General features: G+C 40.1%; 1 protein-coding gene across 1 annotated transcript in view; it reads right to left on the reverse strand.

Annotated features, from left to right (window-relative positions):
• Positions 1 to 18,374, reverse strand: part of hmcn2 (hemicentin 2) — a 72,182-nt gene extending 53,808 nt beyond the window's left edge. The window contains exons 1-18 of the mRNA XM_088335423.1: positions 18,116 to 18,374; positions 15,738 to 15,808; positions 15,319 to 15,477; positions 13,406 to 13,528; positions 9,424 to 9,595; positions 9,231 to 9,337; positions 8,907 to 9,027; positions 8,559 to 8,822; positions 8,325 to 8,469; positions 7,859 to 7,980; positions 6,485 to 6,757; positions 5,277 to 5,418; positions 4,870 to 4,997; positions 2,884 to 2,997; positions 2,652 to 2,810; positions 2,385 to 2,579; positions 269 to 364; positions 75 to 202 (exon numbers count right to left, since the gene is read on the reverse strand). Of these exons, the coding sequence (XP_088191549.1) occupies positions 75 to 202; positions 269 to 364; positions 2,385 to 2,579; positions 2,652 to 2,810; positions 2,884 to 2,997; positions 4,870 to 4,997; positions 5,277 to 5,418; positions 6,485 to 6,757; positions 7,859 to 7,980; positions 8,325 to 8,469; positions 8,559 to 8,822; positions 8,907 to 9,027; positions 9,231 to 9,337; positions 9,424 to 9,595; positions 13,406 to 13,528; positions 15,319 to 15,477; positions 15,738 to 15,808; positions 18,116 to 18,374 (2,778 nt within the window). The remainder of the gene's footprint in view (positions 1 to 74; positions 203 to 268; positions 365 to 2,384; positions 2,580 to 2,651; positions 2,811 to 2,883; positions 2,998 to 4,869; positions 4,998 to 5,276; positions 5,419 to 6,484; positions 6,758 to 7,858; positions 7,981 to 8,324; positions 8,470 to 8,558; positions 8,823 to 8,906; positions 9,028 to 9,230; positions 9,338 to 9,423; positions 9,596 to 13,405; positions 13,529 to 15,318; positions 15,478 to 15,737; positions 15,809 to 18,115) is intronic.
• Between the last annotated feature and the right edge of the window lie 1,092 nt (positions 18,375 to 19,466).

A 19,466-nucleotide genomic window follows, 5' to 3' on the forward strand; every position in this document is an offset into this window, starting at 1 on the left:
CTTTACAGAGAAAAAAACAAGTAGGTTTAATGGATGCTGCAATTACAGTTTCATATTTAAAAATTCTGTCTTACACGTTTCCCATTTAGCGACCAGTGTCTTTCTGGGAGAGGGATTCCGTCCAGCAGCATGCACGGGATACTCAAGGACTGTCCGAGGCCAGTGGTAACAATAGGGGAACCTTGCGCTAACAAAGGCGGCTCTGCAAATGCCCATTGTTAAATTAAAATGATTTTAGTCAGTCCAAGTGACAGTCAAACAAACCTACCCAGCCCGGTGACGCTAACTCTGGCCTCAGCTTTGATGCTTCCAAGCCGATTCTTGGCCTCACAGGTGTAAAGCCCTTCATCTTCCATCCAGACACCTGAAATACAATTGAAGATACCAGTAAGCAGTGTTGGGAGTAACGGTTTCCTGGAACTTAATTATTTCTCCCGGTAACCAGTACTGTAATGCGTTCTTGATAAAAATTTTGTAACTCAACTGTTGTTAGAGCATGGTGCGTTACTATGCTACTTTTTAAAGGCAGATCGTTTAATTACATCATCTGTTTAAAATCGGCAGTCACATCCAACCCTCCTTCCGCCAGCAACACCACGCTTGATACAACTAATGTTTAAGCCTGGGATTTTTATTCATTCATTTATGCATTCATTATCTGCACCGCTTATTCTCAGTAGGGTCACGGGGGTGCTGGAGCCCATCCTAGCTATCTTCGGGCAGTGGGCAGGGGACACCCCAAACTGGTTGCCAGCCAGTCACAGGGACAGACAACTCACTCACTCATTCACTCCTAGGAGACAATTTGGACCGGTCAATTAACCTGATATGCATGTTTTTGTAACGTGGGAGGAAACCGGAGTGCCCGGAGGAAACCCACGCAAGCATAGGGAGAACATGCAAACTCCACACAGGAAGGTTCGATCTCATGACCTCAGAATTGTTCCACAGACATGCTAACCACTGCGCCACCGTGCTGCCTGGGATGTTTATATCTACCTATAGAATACAACTGTATCGGTTCAGTGGGACTATTTCAAGCACAGAGTACAAAAACATATAATTTCTCCCTACAAAAAACCCAATGGTAAATCAATAGGGAAAGCATGAGTAAATAAGTTACTGTATGTGTGCTGAATTTTGTATTCTTATTTGTCAAATTATTTTCGTAATACACCACTCCTCAAGAAAAGAAAAATCTTGGACCGTACCCAGGAATAGAAAACATCTTCAATTGGTTTGAAGACAAAATTAATCGAGTGTCTCAGCTAAGGTTTTATCATTTCAAGCTCCCAAGATTGCACAAGCCTAGGAATATGAAGGATTCACTACTTCTATACGTTAGTGATAACAATTTATTTCATTATGTGGGTATCTTAAGCAGTTTTAGGGGGTCGGCATCTATGTGAGTACATATGGTTATGTGGAACTAGTTAAGACACTCCTGGAGTAACGCGTACATTTTTGGTGCCAATAGTGTGGGGGTTAACTGAATTACTTTTTAAATCAAGTCAAGTCAAGTCACATTTATTTGTATAGCCCTTAATCAATAAATGTCTCAACGGACTGCACAGGTTACAATTACACAATCCCCTGATCTTAAAATAACATGCGGGCAAGAAAAAACTTAAAAGATCAGCATGGGGAAAATAAGAAACCTTGAGAAGGCGCCACACAAGGTGCAATATATTTAGCATTGGGTATCATTACAAAAAACATAGTGAACATCACGTCACAAATGAGGTACGGTAACTAGTAAGTGTAACTGATTACTGTTTTTAAGTAATACGCCCAACACTCTTTGACATGCAAGTCAGGCAGGATTTTTAAAGATGGATTGTCTGTGGTTGTGCCGCGTCTGCACCGCAGTTCTGAAGTCATGGGTTCAAATACAGCTACCAGCCTTCCTGTGTGGAGATTGAAAGTTCTCCCTGTGCTTGTGTGGGTTCCCTCCGGGCTATCCGGTTTCCACCCACATTCCAAAAACATGCATATCAGGTTAATTGGCTGGTCCAAATTATCCCTAGGTGTGAATGAGTGATTGAGTGTCTCTGTGTGCCCTGCAACTGGCTGGCCACCCCGGTGTCTTCTGCCCACTGCCCGAAGAAAACTGGGATGGGCTACCGCACCTCCGTGACCTTATTGGGGAAAAGCGGTGCAGATAATGGATGGATGGATGGATGTCTGTGGTTGAGCCACCAAAAATGACTGACTTGTTTTTACTTCAGTTCAAAACAATGCTTAATTTTTTGGGAACCAGAGGGGTGTACGTATTGCACAAACTTGTGACAGAGACTGCAGTTACATGTTATGCCACAAGTAGCAGTAATGAGAATAAAAGTAGAAATCTGCAATGAATCTTTGAATTCAAAACAAAAACTCACTCTGAATAAAGAGGAATCCATTCTCCAGCTGAGTTTTTCTACTGTGGTTCTCCCTCCTTGGGAGAATTGGTCTGCCATCTTGAGTGTACCATGATACGGCAGGTTGTGGGAAACCTCGAGCTGTGCAGGGAAGGGTGATGTTTTCCCCTACATTAACCGCCGTGTCAACAGGCGCCTCTGAGAACAAAGGTCCCACTGTGGCGCGGAACGCAGTAAGTGATCTGATTCGACTTAATTGACTTCGCTCAAGATACTGTCTGGTCTTACCTCCAACTTCCAGGCTCACTGTGCCTGTGGATGTCCCAGCTGGGCTGCTGGCCACGCAGCTGTATTGACCACCATCTACCTCCTGAACCCCTCGGATGTGAAGGGTACCTTGGTGGACGTTCTGTTTGGCAAATGGGGCAGAGCCCACCTCAAGTTCCCCTGGAAATCCAAGATGAAACTAAGCTACTCTTCTGTGTATTTGTTTTTCAGCAAATCAGGGTTCATATATTACCTTTAAACCAATGGACAAGAGGAGGAGGGGTCCCACTGGCTTGGCACTCCAGAGTAGCATCACCACCGACAGCTACAAGAAGGACTGGCTGCACCACTGTTATGATAGGCACCTCTAAAGGAAAACAAATATATTCAAATGTTGTTAAATTTTAGAATTAAGGAATTGAGAAGTAATAATTTAAATAATGAAATAATAAACTTACTAAAATAACATACCAACAAGAAATACACCTAGCTCAGAAACATTCCGGATGATTTGGAGGCTCATACAACAAATATTTAATAAACGTATTTAAAAGTAGAAAAGTACCCTCCATCAGCTTCTGCTAGGCTCACTTTTCTCTTATTGCTGGGATATTGTTGGTGCTTTAATATATTTTCTAATTATCAAGATTTTTTTAACTTTTTCCTCATAAATAAAGATACTTAATACTCAAAATAACTAACATTTTCATATCTACTGGGTAATAAATCACTTTACTAAAACCATGTTTGTAATAATCTGTGGTCTGTGCAGCCCTTTAAGACTCTTTATGATTAAGGGCTATACAAATAAATATAACTTGACTTGACTATTTGATGAGTAAAGTATTTTACAGATCATATTGCGCCCCTAATCTGGCCAGAAATTTGGTAAGTGTGCCTTACAGTATATATTGCAAAATAATAGTGAATACAATTGAAAATGTACTCAGTATTTATTGATGTGCGTTACTACACAGGTTTTAGGGCTTATGACCGATTCCAAATACATCGCTGACCAATATCCCGAAACAATGTATGCGATCGGGATCAAACAACGATCCCGAAACAATGTATGCGATCGGGATCAAACAACGGGAATCGAAACAGGGTTGTGGAGCATGAGAATTGAAACCTCACCACTAGACCACCAGTGATACAGGCAACATACAAAAAAAGTATATTTTTTTGTGATTAAGAGCTATACAAATAAACATGACTTGACACATGATTACACTATTTTAGTAAGGGTGCTAGTATGGAAAGAACACAACGTCGTCCTGAAAGATTTAAATAACTGCAAAGTCCGATTTATTATCAGATACACCCAAGACTTGATTCCCTCGGGGGCTGTTTGTGTTTCTTTATATCTTTCAGGACACTTTACTGCTTTCTCCATTCTCTAACATTTTTTTCTGACACCATGAGTAAAAATGGTGTCATGATGAGATAAAATATAATGCCTTTTCATGGGTCATATGTAACACTAGTGATCTAGTGTAGTAGTTCTTAACTGGTTTGATTTGACGACACACAATTGCATCCTTATGACAAGCAGTGACCCAAATTGAGAAAAAAAGTTCACTTCTCAAATGGATTAAATGAAATAAATGTGCAGCTTAAAGCGCTAAGAGAGATAGTAGAATGAATTAAACTTTTTCTTTTTCTTGTTTTCAAAAAACGTAATGACCAGCAAAAACAAAACAACTTCAAGTATCGTATATGCTCTCATGTACAGTATGCCTACATCGCATATGAGAGATCCCCTCAAATTGCTTGAAAAGAGCCACATACTAAAAAAGGTTCGTCCCTAGAATATTTTAAACAATTGTGTACCTAAACAACGATAATTGTGGAACTGTGTAAATGAAAAAAATAAATTAAAAAAACTAAAGTATTAATAAACATTCTAAGCCATTCACTATACTTTAACGGCAGACACTCGTACAATATTTTCGTATGTGTAATAATTTCCTTCTGGACTCAAACGTTGTTGTCACTGTTTTCCACTTGTTCTTCCCCTCTTGGGACCCACTATTGTGAGTAAAAACTCAGAGATGAAATAGGGACAGCACCAGTGTGTGAACAGGAAGAATAGGTCGAGCAGGGCATTATCACCATCTACTGTGTAATTGACCGTCCCTATTTTTATGCTTTAAAGACGCTTTACTTTCTTCTTTTGAATTCATCTCACACTTGAATTGATTCTTAGCAATAAACACAAAATAAATAAGTGAACTACCTGCATATGTAAGTGAGACAGACTGCGATGCGGTCCCAGCAGTGTTGCTTGCCAGACATGTGTAGTTCCCAGCATCCTCGGAGACAGCCTCTGTTATGGTCAAAACTCCGCGCTGGTGTAGACGCAACCTACATCAGATAGTTGGCAGAATTCACAATTTTGTCGAACACTGATGACATGTGCAGATGTACTGAAAAACGGAACATAAGCACAGAGATTTCTTTTTCCCTCTTGTGTGCCTAGACAATCTATTTTTGCCTCAACACGCACATAAACAATCTTTGGCAAAACAATCTTGACACCACAACAATGATTCCAACAGGATGTGCCAATTTTGTTTGTAACAAGAGTGGAATGTAATGAGTCCTTTGTGCCGGAGGTGTTGAGTGTGTTGAGAGTGCTCTTACCTTGGCCGATTAGCGAGGAGCGTGTTTCCATGACTCCAGGAGAGCAGAGGAGGAGGGGAGCCGGATGCTGAACAGACAAGGCGAATTTTGTCCCCTCGGGAAAATACTTGGTTCTGGGGGTGAAGTACCACAGAAGGTGCCTCTGCGGTCAAAAGGAGACGCTGACAGTTACCGGTGGCCTTGTTAACACTTTGTCATTTAATATTGAAAACAGGGACACTGTTTGTGAAACTCATCAGGGAAGTCTGGGGCCATGCCACATTAGAAAGTGCAAATTTTCATGAGAAACAATTTCTGAGAGTTCATCTAATCGTTATGTGTAGTTCGTGGATGAAACGCTTTTATGAGCAGGCTCTTTGAAGAGAGCAACAGGAGTCGGCTACCTTTGAAACGCTATCTCTCTGTCTACCTCTTTCTCTCTCTCTCTCACTTTTTCTCTCTCTCTTTTCTCTCTTAATCTCTCTTAATTTCACTCTTTTCTCTTTCTTTCACTCTCTTTCTCTTGCTTTTGCATTTCCTCTCTTTTTGCCCTTTCTTTCTCTCGCTATGTCTTCTGTTTATCTCTCTCTTTCTCTTTATCTTTCTCTCTCGCTATTGTATTTCTCTATCTCTATCCAGATCTCTCGTTTTCTTTCTCTATTTCTCTATCTCTTGCTATCTATTTCTCTCTATTTTTCTTTCTTGCTATCTATCTCTTTCTTTTGCTCTCCCTCTCTCTCCCTTTTCCGCTCACTTTCTTTTTCTTTTCATCCTCTCATTCTCTATCTTTCTTTAACTTTTTCTTTATCTCTATTTCTATCTCTCTCTCTTGAAGGCGCTTGTGACTGGTCAATATAAGTGGCGTCATCTATGTGTTGTCTGTTTAGTACAAACAATTTGAGAATTTAAATTAGGTAAAAAAAAAATGTAAATTGAAACACTAAAGGATATCATAATATAGCCGCATAATACAACTTCAAAATGAAATAATTTGGTTCACGGTGTTTCTTTACTATTGGTAACATATCAAGAGCTGGCTCTTTAAAGTGAGCCAAGCTGAGCCAGTACTCCAAAAAGAGGCAGAATTCCCATCAGTAGTAGCTAAAACTGACTGCAGGATTACAGCTCAACCTGTAATAGAAACCAGACGGTGCGTCCGGACAGGAACCAGGAGGCCCAGTGCGTTGAGTATTTGAACAGATGCCTGACAGAGAGTGATCGCGCCTTACCTGGGACGACAAGCCACACAGCAATGCTGGCGTCTCCATAAACGTTGGAAGCCATGCAGTGGTACTCTCCTGCGTCCTGACTTTTCACTCCGCTAATCTGTAGGGACGAGTTGGACAGAAGTCTCACCCTCCCAGATCGAGCTTGGATGAAACGACCCGCTCGATGCCAGCTCAAGTTATAGCGCACAGAGCCCTCCACCTGACAGGACAGCACCGCCACACTTCCCACTAAGGATGTTACATTGACTGCTGGCTTGAGTACAGGAGCAGGCTCTGTTTCAGGAGATTAAGAGAAAAAACAAGACCTTAAGCAAAAGAAATATGGATCGCATTAAAAACATCCATTCTGTGTCTGAATTTTAAGTTTGCTTGAATAATTGTTTTTATTTCTGTTTTTTTGCACAGTGCATGAATGTAAAAATGCTAATCTCAGGTAAACAAAGTCAACAAGATCATCAATAAATACACTGTTTTCATGAGCACTAAATTGGGATCTTATTAAGACTTACAGTATATGTTTATAATAAATTGATTTGAAATGCACAGTTTGACAAAAAGAGAGATATACAAAACATCATCCTTTACGGATAAATTTAAACATTGGTATTGTTTTATTTCATGATTGCAGGTTATTTTATCTAGTGAAATCTTAGGACCGCTTGTCTAAAATGTGTATATCGACATCACAGATGCGCACAGTACATGGTTTGTTCCGAAAAATTGTTCTTGGTGTGCACAAATAGTATTATTAATCAACATAAACCGCTCGTTATGCACCATAAAAAGCTCAATTGAAACTAAATATTCTGAAATGAAAACAATCATTAAAAAAATATCAAAATACGAAAAAAAAAGACAATATAAGATGATGAATAACTGACTGGAATGTTACCGATGTTAAGTGTAATTTCTTAAATTAAATTTTCTTAAAATACAAAATGTTATGAATTATTCTTTTAAAAATCATAGAGAACCACCAAGCGCAAAATATTGAGTCAAACTGCTGATATATCAAATATGCACATAGCATATTTTTTTCTACTACCCAAAGTCATGATCAAAAGTTGCTTTTGCTTGTAAGTGCTTCACTAAACAGTCACCTTTTTCTTTTTAGTATACATATATAGAAATGTATATTTTGGACCTTTTAGCTTTTTATTGGACAGTGACAGAGAATGATAAGTGACAAAAAATGGGAGCGCAATTAATAAATGCTTTACACAGGTGTTTGAGGTACATTGTATTTTATAAAAATTCTATACAAATCATTTGATTTGATTTAGTCTTGTTTCCAATGACAACCAATGAGAAAGCTTGGGTCGTTTTTAAAAGAAAAAGCTCAGTTTATCATTAACTCAAAGTGTTGTATTCTACCTCTGACAGTCAGCTGGGTTAAGGCATGTCCTTGTCCTGCATCGCTCTGCACTAAGCACTCATAGAGACCCTCGTCCTTTGCTGAAACATGGTCAATCTCCCATGATGCAATGGCAGATTTCCTGACAAAAACACAAGCTTTGTTTAGTGACAGAGTAGTAACAGTAGCACCCAGATCTTGTTTCACGTCACAATCAGTTAGGATCTCAGACGCACGCAAGTATATGTGGGATAATTCAACCCAGATCAGTGTACTAAATACACATGGACACATTATTAGGTGATCAAGACATATTCTATATTCACTATGATTTTGAGTGTGAAATGTGAGCTAATAAAGCTATCCAACTCCAATTGTTTTCAATGCCAATAGTAGGTTTTGAGGATAGAAATATCTAATTACAACTGCAGAAAGATCTAAAGTCAGAGTAAAAGAAATTCTCAGAAGTTGTAAAAGAAAAGTTACTGGAAGATCTTTTCCTCCCCCAGAGTCCTTCCACTTCTGGTAAATCTTAGCCTGTACGGCAAGTCGCTCTCCACCGAACAGTGAATCTTAGCAGGCTCCATGTAGACACCCTTCACTTCATTGGGCATGTTCACAGCTGGAGGAGCTGCACAAAGAGGGAAATGTGTCACAAAATGACAGAGACATGTAAGGTTCTGGACATTTTAATCAAACCCATGAATATATATTTGAAACCTGTAACTATGTTGGTGTATGAGACGGTTGATAGCCGCTGGAAACGGTAGCCATCCTTGTCTCTGCCTGTTGCCTTGATGAAGAAACTCTGAGCAGGGGTCCGCATCTCTGGGACACTCCACAGTCCTTGTTGGCCAAGGTCAGAGGGCAAAGGAACCTGGATGGTGCGCAGGGACCGTCCTGAGCCAGATATGAGCTCGACTTGACTCACATGACCAGGAGGTGTCAAGCCAGAACATTTCAGCAAAACATATGCTGGCAGTCCTGAAGAGTATACGCATCAATCATACAGTCATTGTCTTGAGGGGTCTTGGGCAGACGAATAGCTATTAGGAAACCTAGCAGAACCTTTTATAGGCCTCTCCCTGGTTTGGTTGAACTCTTTAACTGGTACACTTGAAAAGCCGGCCCGGAAGTCCAGATTGCTGACTCCTGTGACCCTCAGGGTATGACGTCCACTGCAGCTTACCTGCAAATCACAAGCCAATTTTCAGAAGATGAGAAGTTACTCATGATTCTATGTGTGGTGCCTTAACCACACCACAAAGACATTATCAAGTCTTGTGAGAAATAAAATAGAGCAAGACCTAGACAGACTTCCCTAAAAAGTAGACTATTGAATGATGTTCAAACTAAGGACAATTTCCAGAACCGCAACGCTAAGAAAAGTACCTTCAGGTTCCAAGTTCCTGGTCTGGGAAACTTCAGATTGACAACACGAGCGGAGTTGGGAATGTTCAGTAACTCTTTAAGACCCTGATCAACACCGACAACACGGCCTGGAAAAAAGGAAAATAATTGGTTTGTATTCATTCCTTAATTTGGAAAATACTGATTATTGAAGTGAAACTGCATTATTGTATACCAAGCGGATCTCTGAGCTCAATTTGTGGAGCAGGCCCGCTGAGTGACACAGTGACTTCACGCAGGCTGGGGTCAAAAGGCACTTCCCACAAGTTTTCCTGGGCATTGTCATGATTTGAAGACAGTAAATGGACCTTCATCGCCTGAACGGTCTCCTCGACCCACAATAAAACCTAGCCAAAACAGAAAAAAGAAACCAAGAAGAATATGACATTTTATAATGACGCTGTTGTCAGTCAAACTTTACCTGCAAAGGTTCCCCTCTCCATGGGATAAAGGGAGGAGAAGGGAGACTGTAACCTTTCTGTGTGAATCTCTTCTGTACCCAAGTCCTAGACTGATCTCTATCTTGGACTTTTTTTCATCACCACCACAAGTCTATTCCTCAGATGTGTCTTTTTAACCGCTTTGCTATCAGACTGATAACCTTACACTTTCAAGTGAGTACTTGAGAGTGTGCCTGCATAACGTCTCTCATAAAATCTGACAGTTATACAAAAGAAAAGAAAGTGGTCGTATAATGGTCGTGTCACAAAATCAACCATATTTATTTAATCAGTTCAGGCATTTTCCATTTGTCTGCACATGAGGTTATTACTAATTCCATCCAAACCGGTTTAAAAAGATCTAAAACTCTGTCTGGTGGCTTCATTACATTCAACAGCAAAAGCAGTCATCAGAAGCCGCCTATAGCCTCTATTCTGCAGCTCCCCACAAGAAGAAAAACATCTTGCAGTATAGAATAACAGTTTGGACAGGTGCTAGACTGCACTTTCTTTTTGTTGTATGCTAAATGAAAACACTGAGATTTCCCAGTCTCATTCTGTTGGTCACAACGGACCCACCGTCCTCCACTTTTGAACTGCTTAACCAGCAGCAACTGCTGCGTAGTGTTTGTTTTGAACTTGTACACTGAGGTATTGTGGGCATGCTGCATTTGTAGCAATAGAAAAACCTGCACAGGGCCTTTAGACAGGCTGCCAAATGTAACACATTGTTCAGCCTTTTTAGAAAATCCATTACAAAGAAACCCTTGATAATAAAATTATTAGTCCTACACGGTGATGTCTACGAAGTCTACCTAGCGCTGACAGCAGCTGGTTCCTTTTGACATTTTACAACTGGAAACAGCTGTAATGTCTGCCATGTGTGCATTAATTACCTGCAAAACAAGACACTGCTAAAAGAGGACCAACATCTCGCACTGATTTGTGTCTGTTTCCGCCACAATACTGCACGGGAAGAGCATGTATAAGTTTACCCTTACATCAGTGATGAAAACAAGTGGAGAACAGACGAGGGAGTACGTCCGTTCATGCTACAGTGCTCACCTGAAGCATGCAGCTACGCCCTACTTCAGCTAGTGCGAATCAAAGGATCAAAGGTCATTTGAAACATCATCCGAAGTGTCTCAGTTGAACAAGTTTGCAAGGCTCTCGAAAAGACTGCATTTGCTATGCATGGAAGCATGACAGATGGGTTAAATTTACTGTTGGGACTCCATTGTAATCAATTGGCCTGACCCCACTTAAAATATTCAGCTGTCTTGAGTAAATTTGCAGTGCAGGTGTTTAACAACCACTGCTTGACTGCGGACCCCTTATTTGGCAAGGGTCACTTTTGTATACAAACTCAATGAGTATTAGAAAGAAGCATCCCCCACTTTAATTTAGGACTATTAGAGCAAATCAATCCCAGATGGACCCCAGAATAATTGAGGTGCACAATACCTGCCAAGATCGCATTTGTAAATTCACCTGCTGCCCAGCCATTGTTTACATTCAGAAAAGAATCCAAGGATCAATATTAGCTCAATTTAATTATTCTAAAACAATCACAAGGAAACAAATTCCCATAGCAAAGGAAAATATCATGAGGGAATGACATCAATTGTGTGTATATGTCAACACAACAAAAACATACATCTAACTTATGTTAACACTCTAAGGGGAATGTTTTTCAACTGATTTTATAATGAACCCCGTTTTAATTTTATTTGCAAAAAAAAAAAAATACTTCCCTTACAAATGAAAAATAATTTTGGGTTTGAGATATTTAAAACAATTTAAACTTAAAATGGCCTTATTTTTTTTAGAAAATAAGAAAACTGAGGACTGATCCATTGCATGTGTGGTTTATTATTTTCTTGTGTTGTTACAAATAAAAACACCCACTTGTGAGGTCGGTTAAAAATGTACACTATATTTTTGTTTTAAACAAACAACACAATTATTGTAAACAAAATAAACTATTTGAGAAGATGGTAGAAGACCTCTTATTTTACATTGTTGGCAAATTTACCCAAGTATTGGATAGGTCCATTCTTAACCCAAACTGGCTTATTCTTTTAACACAACTGTTTTTTAAAGTGTAGCCTTCTCAATATAACATGTACAATTTACAATGTACAATCTCCTGAGAGGATTGTAACATTCATTTATTTCATATAAATAAAAATATGGATGATTCTGTTTAAGTACATTTAAAAATATAATTAGAATTTGAATTGTCCTTATTGTTTTTGATTAACATTTACAAGGTTAGACATAGCACTCCAGGTTAAACATGTAATATTTAAAAAGAGTAAAATTAAATTTATTTTAAAAAGTGCATCATAACAATAGTGCAATGAAACATAGCGCAATAACATTTAGCAGCAGCAAAATTCCCCAGAGAGTTGATAAATAAGATATGAATACCCATTTTTCTCTACATAGGCAATATACCAGTAAATGTTTTTTTTGTCATGCTCCTCATATCATGTACATTTTGGAGTGCCTTTGAGTACCCCAAGGGGTTCATGTACCTCCGTTTGAGAACTGGTAGCTCTGTGCTTCTTCTGATTTCATAGTTTTACCATTTAAAAGTGTACCATACAGTGTTAATATACTATCTGAGCAGCATTCTAAGAAGCACTTTAAATCATTTATAATCAATCAAATTGCAGAATGTAAGGAATGCAAAACTGTAAAAGTGACAATGAGTTCTTGTGTGAAAAGCGAACCCAAATGGCTTATTCAGGCAGCTGTTGGACTGAGCCATATCCTGACAGATCGTATCCTGGGATTAGAGTAATATAATCTTGTTTTCTGTACATGTTCATTCCATTTTGACCATAAACTGAGACCTGGCAGAGAATATTTGATTTGATTAAGGATTATTAAAATGATCTCTAGAGTCCTTAGGTCTGACATGTTAACCATAGTTTAGGGCTTAAATAATTGACATTGGTTTAAACCACTTTCCAACAAGACACCTGATAAAGAACTCTGGAAATTAAATGTGAGAAAACCCGCGGATTTAAATGATGACAAGCTCCAGTAAACGTCAAATAAATTTGAGTTGTTTTAGCTAAACTGAGTTTTTACTTCTATTCCTCCATAAGAGACACAACATTTTAAACATCAAAGATACGTACAATGCTGGGAAATGCACAATAAAGCATTTCATCTTTTCAAAGAGTTATTGAGTGAGGATAAAATGCCCCACCTAGGCACGCATGATTACTAACTTGCATGCACAACTTGACGGAAACCAGAACTACCTAACCCTACCACAAAACACCCCACCCACCCTAACACACATATAGGCATGTTTGAGTTCACAGGTTCAGGAGGCCACCAAAACACAGAACTCAGGTTCTGCCCTGCCCTGACTGCTGCTGTGTTGATAGGCAGAATTCCAGTGTCGGTCTTCGACAGATAGCTCATAGAAAGCATTAAAAGTACTTGGCATTGGTCGGATTCCCTCAAAATGCTTAAAATAATCAATCATTTTGATGGTATCAATCGGGATTGAACTCTCGTATACTATGATCAGGTGTCTGATACCGGAACAATACCAGTTTGAGCACCATATCCTTGGTCCTGCCAGATTTTGCCAGCCCCCATGTTTCGACCCACCCCAGTATCCCGTTGTTTTATTGCCCAATCAACAAGGCTAATTTTCTGGTCTGTGTGTATGTAGCTTTGTCATGTTCTCACCTCGTTGACCTGCTGCTTGTCCAGGTGAAAAATCTGTCCTGAAGATGTGGCTGCAATCTCCTCGTAGACCTTGTAGCCGGGCTGTGAGCGGTCACCACAGTCCCCAGTCAGAACAAAAACCACCTGGCAACAAGATAAAAACAAAAGCACTTACTGTTGACCCGAGCTAACATTCTGACACCTTTAGGGTGCCACCAATGCCTTTTGTCATGCGGAGACCTAAAAAATCCTATTCATTGGAATGTATGTCTTTGTCATGCCTTTCTATTCATGTCCTTTTATTCTCGGCATTAGAATGATTCAGGCAATTTAGTTTAATCAACTAATTATTAGGTGAGTAAATACTCTCAGATAGAAAAGAGTGAGATTATATACATAATGAAGATACTGTACAGCAACAGTTTATCTTGTGCCATTGGCAGATCGTTTTCCTCATTTAAAGCAGTGGTTGGCAAACACAAGGCCATGCACCGGTACTGGCGTGTTTTGAGTGGTACTGGGCCACACAGAACAAATACAAATCGCCTTAATTATTCCTTTACCGTACTTATTCATGATTACACGCATTTTATTCAATAAAAAAAAACAACCAAGGTTTTACACCAGTATATTACCATAATCAGTCAATAAATACAGCTGATTTCATTTAATCAGTATTGGATGCAGCGGGAATCAAACCCAGATCGCCGCAGTGACAGCGCAGATCCTTAGCCATTACACCACTGGTGTTTGAGATGACACTGGAAAAGAAACTGGATTTTATCTTATTATCACTATCACTATTTTCACGGGGGCAGCACGGTGGGGCAGTGATTAGCGCATGTGCGGCAAAGTTCTGAGGTCTTGGGAACCTCCTCTGTGGGTTCAAATCCAGCTACCAGCCTACTGTGCGGAGTTGGTATGTTCTCCCCGTGCTTGCGTAGGTTTCCTCCGGGCACTCCGGTTTCCTCCCACATTCCAAAGACATGCATTTCAGGTGGATTGGCCGGTCCAAATTGTCCCTAGGTGTGAATGAGCGAGCGAGTTGTCTGTCCCTGTGTGCCCTGCAATTGGGTGGCAACCAGTTCAGGGTGTCCCCTGCCCACTGCCAGATGATTGCTGGGATGGGCTCCAGCACCCCCGCGATCCTACTGAGGATAAGCGGTGCAGCTAATGAGATGAGATGAGATGAGACTATTTTCACGGCGTCACATTGTACAACGTTGTAATGGAGCAATGTAAAAATGAAGTCAGCCAAAACAATCTTGTATAAAGTTGTACCATGAATAGAAATAGTGTGACGAAGAGATACAATTAAAAGCCTTTCCTATGGCATCTAGATCCCTAATTGTCGAGTGATTGCACAACTGATTTGGGATTGTTATTGTTATTACTATTAACAATATTGTTATTATTACAGAAAAAAATTAGCTGATTTAAAATGTATTTTCTTGTTTTGTTGGAAAAACAAGTTTGTAGCAAAATAAAAATGGTCACACAATTTTACAGTGAAAAAGAAAAATAATGGTAAAACTAAACAGTAATCATCCAATTATTTTTCTTTGGCCCTTTGTTGAGTTTGAATTTCTAATGTTAAAGTCCAGTTTAAAATTGCTCAAAGTACATACCAAACAGCAATCTGCTGCAACTTACTCATGGAATTATTCAGACAATCACAGGAAGACCGCACAAATACTATTAATTACTAATAAAAATGGTGGGCTTTTTGCAAATATTTATAAAATTGTTGTCATTTTCTTGTGGCACACCAATACGATTGTGCTGCGACTGTACACAGTCTCTGAATTTATCTCATAAACCCAAAAGCTCACATCACATCCCTTTTGTGCCTTGTTGAAAATCCAAAGTAATGATATAAACTTTGAGAATCTGAGCAGCTGATTTGCTCACAATGAAAGGTTCTTATTATTTACCTGTGACTGTCGGAGTTGCACCAGCTGCAGAACATCTCTTTTGAGGCGATAATCTTTTGCTCTGGCGTCGGTGAAGACATAGATGAAGGATCCAGGAAGAGAAACCTCCAGGGCTTTCTTAATGGCTCCAACACTCATCTCAGGGCAGTCACCTCCACCCTGTTTAGGTTGTAACCACAAAATTCTCTTTCCCCAAAACAACTGAACAATATGAAGTTTTCTACTTCCACAGTTGTTCAAGTGGCCAATTCTAAATTAAAGAAAATTACTACTTGAAATTGACATTACTTTAGGGATCAAACTATTGTTTGCACTGAATTAAACTGCCCCTATCCCAACACCGTACACTAGCATGAGGCCCGAGACAATATTGTGGTGCATTAACGGTGCAATAATCGCAGCATGTCTTCTGCTCCCACCTGAACAAACAGCTCTCGAAGATCCTGCTGAAACTTTTTAGGGTCAGTAGTGACGTACACTGGACCGATATCTGCAAGGATGAAAAGAAAGCAAATATTGCACGGAAATGTGCTTATTGTTTTGTAGTTAGAACATAATTTACTGTTTATCCCTAAGGAAGGAGACAGGGATCCTTAAGAACTCAACCAAGCGTTTATTTAAAGATTTGTCATATGTGGTGAAGAAACAGACCAGATAGAACCGAAAAGGGCCTCACCAAACAATTTTCATATAAAATGCTTTAACTTTGGGGAACAATGATAAATCAACAATTTAAGTTACGTATTGTGCATTGTCACATTTTATGGTCATTTGTATACTCTATTTTCAACTTTTGTTCCAGACCCAGGACAAATGTCCACATCGTTAAGTATCAACCTAGCAGCTTGCATCCTGATATTCTGATATTCCTCCTTTTTAATGACAACACAAGCCAACATTTCCTTGAGCTGGGTCAGCAGCACTGAATGTGGCAGCGCACCCTTATGACCGAAGTGCAAGGAAATGCCGATTTGAGGAGTATTGTTGTTAAAACATTGCAGTCTCCCTTTTGCAGCTGCCTCCAGATATACACTCAGACCATTAAGAAACTTAAAAGGCTTTTTGAGGTGGTCCCACAAATGTTAACAGAGAGGATCTTTACAGCCATGATGCATTGTATTTGACCTATTCCTTGAAGTTTCAAATCGCTTTAGCGTTTGCTTGTTTGTTGGATTGTTTATTTTTTTTAAAATGGCTAATTAAAGTCTTGGAGACAGAGTAACAAAAAAGCAAAAACAATTATTTATGTAGCGAAACAGCACCTGTTTGTATTTGCAATCAAGTTAGCGAATTTTTGCAAAATGTTTGTCAATCAAGGGGGGGCGGCATTAGCTCAGGAGGTAGAGCGCTCGTCTTGGGATCAAGAGATCGCAGGTTCGATTCCCGATGTTAAAGTGTCCTTGGGGGGGAACACTGAACCCCTAATGCCCCCAATAAGCAGGTTGGCGCCTTGCATGGCTGCACGGCCGCTATTGGTGTGTGAGTATGTGTGAATGGGTAAATGTGAAGCACATTGTAAAGCGCTTTGGGATGTCTTCATTGACTTAAAAAGCGCTATATAAATGCAGATCATTTCAAGACCTGAGCATTTAACACAGCACTTGCAGCTGTGCATCCAGCCAGGGAAGCAAGTTCCCCATTTTTGTTTAGTTACTTAACAGTAGAACTGGACTCCTTGAATGTTCCCGTAAATGTCTGACAAACCCATAGCACCTCTTTGTCAGCTACTACAGCTTCTTAGCGACTCTGGATTTTTACAAGGTCCTCAAGGGTTGGCCACATTCATGTTTGAGGTTTAGACAAACCACCAGAACATTCCATGCTCCCAACACCAGTACCACCTCATGCTGGCTCCTGCAATTTTTTGTGGAGGATAGCGATTGGTGAAGGGGGTATACATGGGAGGGTGATTGGGGTAATTACGCACAGGCAGACAGCATATGCTTCTCATCAGGCCCAAATACCCTCCCCCATAAGAGTACTCATTTCTTTAAACTCCGGAATTTTCAATATAATAGGGAAGGCGTGCGCAGACTTACCTGGACCTATTTTTGGTCCATTTGACAATTCAAAATGCCTCTTACAACAGGAACCTCAAAGAGTAACTTACAAGAGCTCAAATACATAGTTTGACAGGGCACCTTTCCCAAGACTGGAAGGTCGCTGGTTCGAGCCTAAGCTAAGACATACTTAAGATTTACAACATTGATACCCATTGCCTCCCTGCTTGGCGCCCAGCATTAGGGGGTTGGAATTGGCGGGTTTGGTCACCTAATAGTGTTGAGACACATCGGTTGAACAGAACTATCGTCACTTTCCGTGCAGTTGTATGGATGTGTATTGGAACTGACCCCTGATTTATCAGGGATAAAGAGGAAATTGAATGGAAATACATTGTTTAACAGCTACACTACTGCAGTGTGAATTTTGGGCTAGACCAAATCATCAATGTCAAAGTTGATGGGTAGATAGGAAGTTAGGTAGGTAGGTAGGTAGGTAGGTAGGTAGGTAGGTAGGTAGGTAGGTAGGTAGGTAGGTAGGTAGGTAGGTAGGTAGGTAGGTAGGTAGGTAGGTAGGTAGGTAGGTAGGTAGGTAGGTAGGTAGGTCACAGAAAACGAGATCGACAGAGAGGGAGGGAGAGAGAATGAGTGAGAGAGAATTGGAGAGTCAGAGAGAGATAGGAGGGAATGTGTGAGTATTAGTTAGAATGAGAGAAAAAAGAATAAGAGGTAGACAGACAGACAGACAGACAGTCAGACAGACAGACAGACTTCAAATCTAATGGCAGGAATAGTACCTGGGTCGTGGAAAGGAACCAGAACAAAGTTTTTAATGGGTCTGGTCCTTCGGCTGAGACTCTTTTCCAGGATCCGCGAGGCGCCATCAATCACCTGTTTCAGGTCGTCGTACATGGAGCCGGTCACATCGAACACAAAGGCCAGGGTCGAGGCGCTGTCATCCGACCCATTGTTGCCCTCCGCGAATGCAGGGGATGCCCGGAGCCTATGCACGCTGCTACATAGCGCCAGCAGCAGGCATGTTATCAGGTCGTTCATCTTTTCTTTTTCTATGAATTATTCTGCATCCGTCGGCTCTAATAAACAAAAATCACCAGGAAAACGGTGTATACAACGTTTACAAAAATGCAAGCGTGTATTGAAGTTTAAATGAACAATAAAGGCTGAAAGAAAAAGTATCCAATTCCGTTGGCAAGCACATCCGATGGAGCACATGCGTGCGTAAAGTTTGGAGCAAAGTGTTCATCTGTTGACTTGCAACTTGTGGAGCACCCCTGGAGAGCTGGTGCTCTGACGCTCCAAATGGGGGCGGGGGTCGCTATTAAAAAGTTCCCGCAGAGTTCCAACCTGAATTAGATGCGTGAGTGTGTGTAACTTGACCCCGCCGTGATTTGAAGCCTTTTGCCCGATTTAACATGCCCCTTTAACTCATTTTACTATCATAGACAGGATAAATCTAGATATGCACCTCAAGGTGGAAAGTAAACACTGTACTAAGTCTGGCTAATGTTAACAGTCATCATGAGCTTTGAAAAAAAATAACCGCAGCAAAATGGGTACAACATTAAATTCAAAGTAATTAATCACTAATATCGATGGACGAGTAAAAACCTCTTACGCCTTTTTTAAAATTTATCTGCAGTCGCAGTCGGGTGGCTTGTGCTTACAGTAACGCTCTATGCCACATGCAGCAGTCACGAATAAGAGAAAAATGCTTACCTTTGAATTTGAAACTTCGACCTCTGCAGAGATATCTCAATTGAGCACATAAAAACAACACTGCAATGGATGTGACTGGAAATCTATCATTGTTCATGTCTGTGAGAATATTAAAGTCAATCAACCAAATGAATCATTTAGTGGTAATTAATACACTCTATACTTTTCCAAATAGTCTTATGGACTTATTTACTTAATGTTTTATTGACTTGTTGCCAAAATATATCCATTTATGTAGTCCATGCAAGGCCTTCTCTGCTGGCCTCAAAAATATCTAAATCATGTGATGTTCATTATATGTTGTCCATCAATACTTGTTAATAAATGACTGATGCGTTTTTTTTCTTGTGCTGTTCCTAAAAAAGCCACAAATTATAGTAAACACAGAAGACAGTAATTCCAAATTGTCAG

Source organism: Urocampus carinirostris, chromosome 5 (assembly GCF_059441175.1).
Source record: "Urocampus carinirostris isolate Australia breed hairy pipefish chromosome 5, RoL_Ucar_1.0, whole genome shotgun sequence".
Lineage (NCBI taxonomy): Eukaryota > Metazoa > Chordata > Actinopteri > Syngnathiformes > Syngnathidae > Urocampus > Urocampus carinirostris.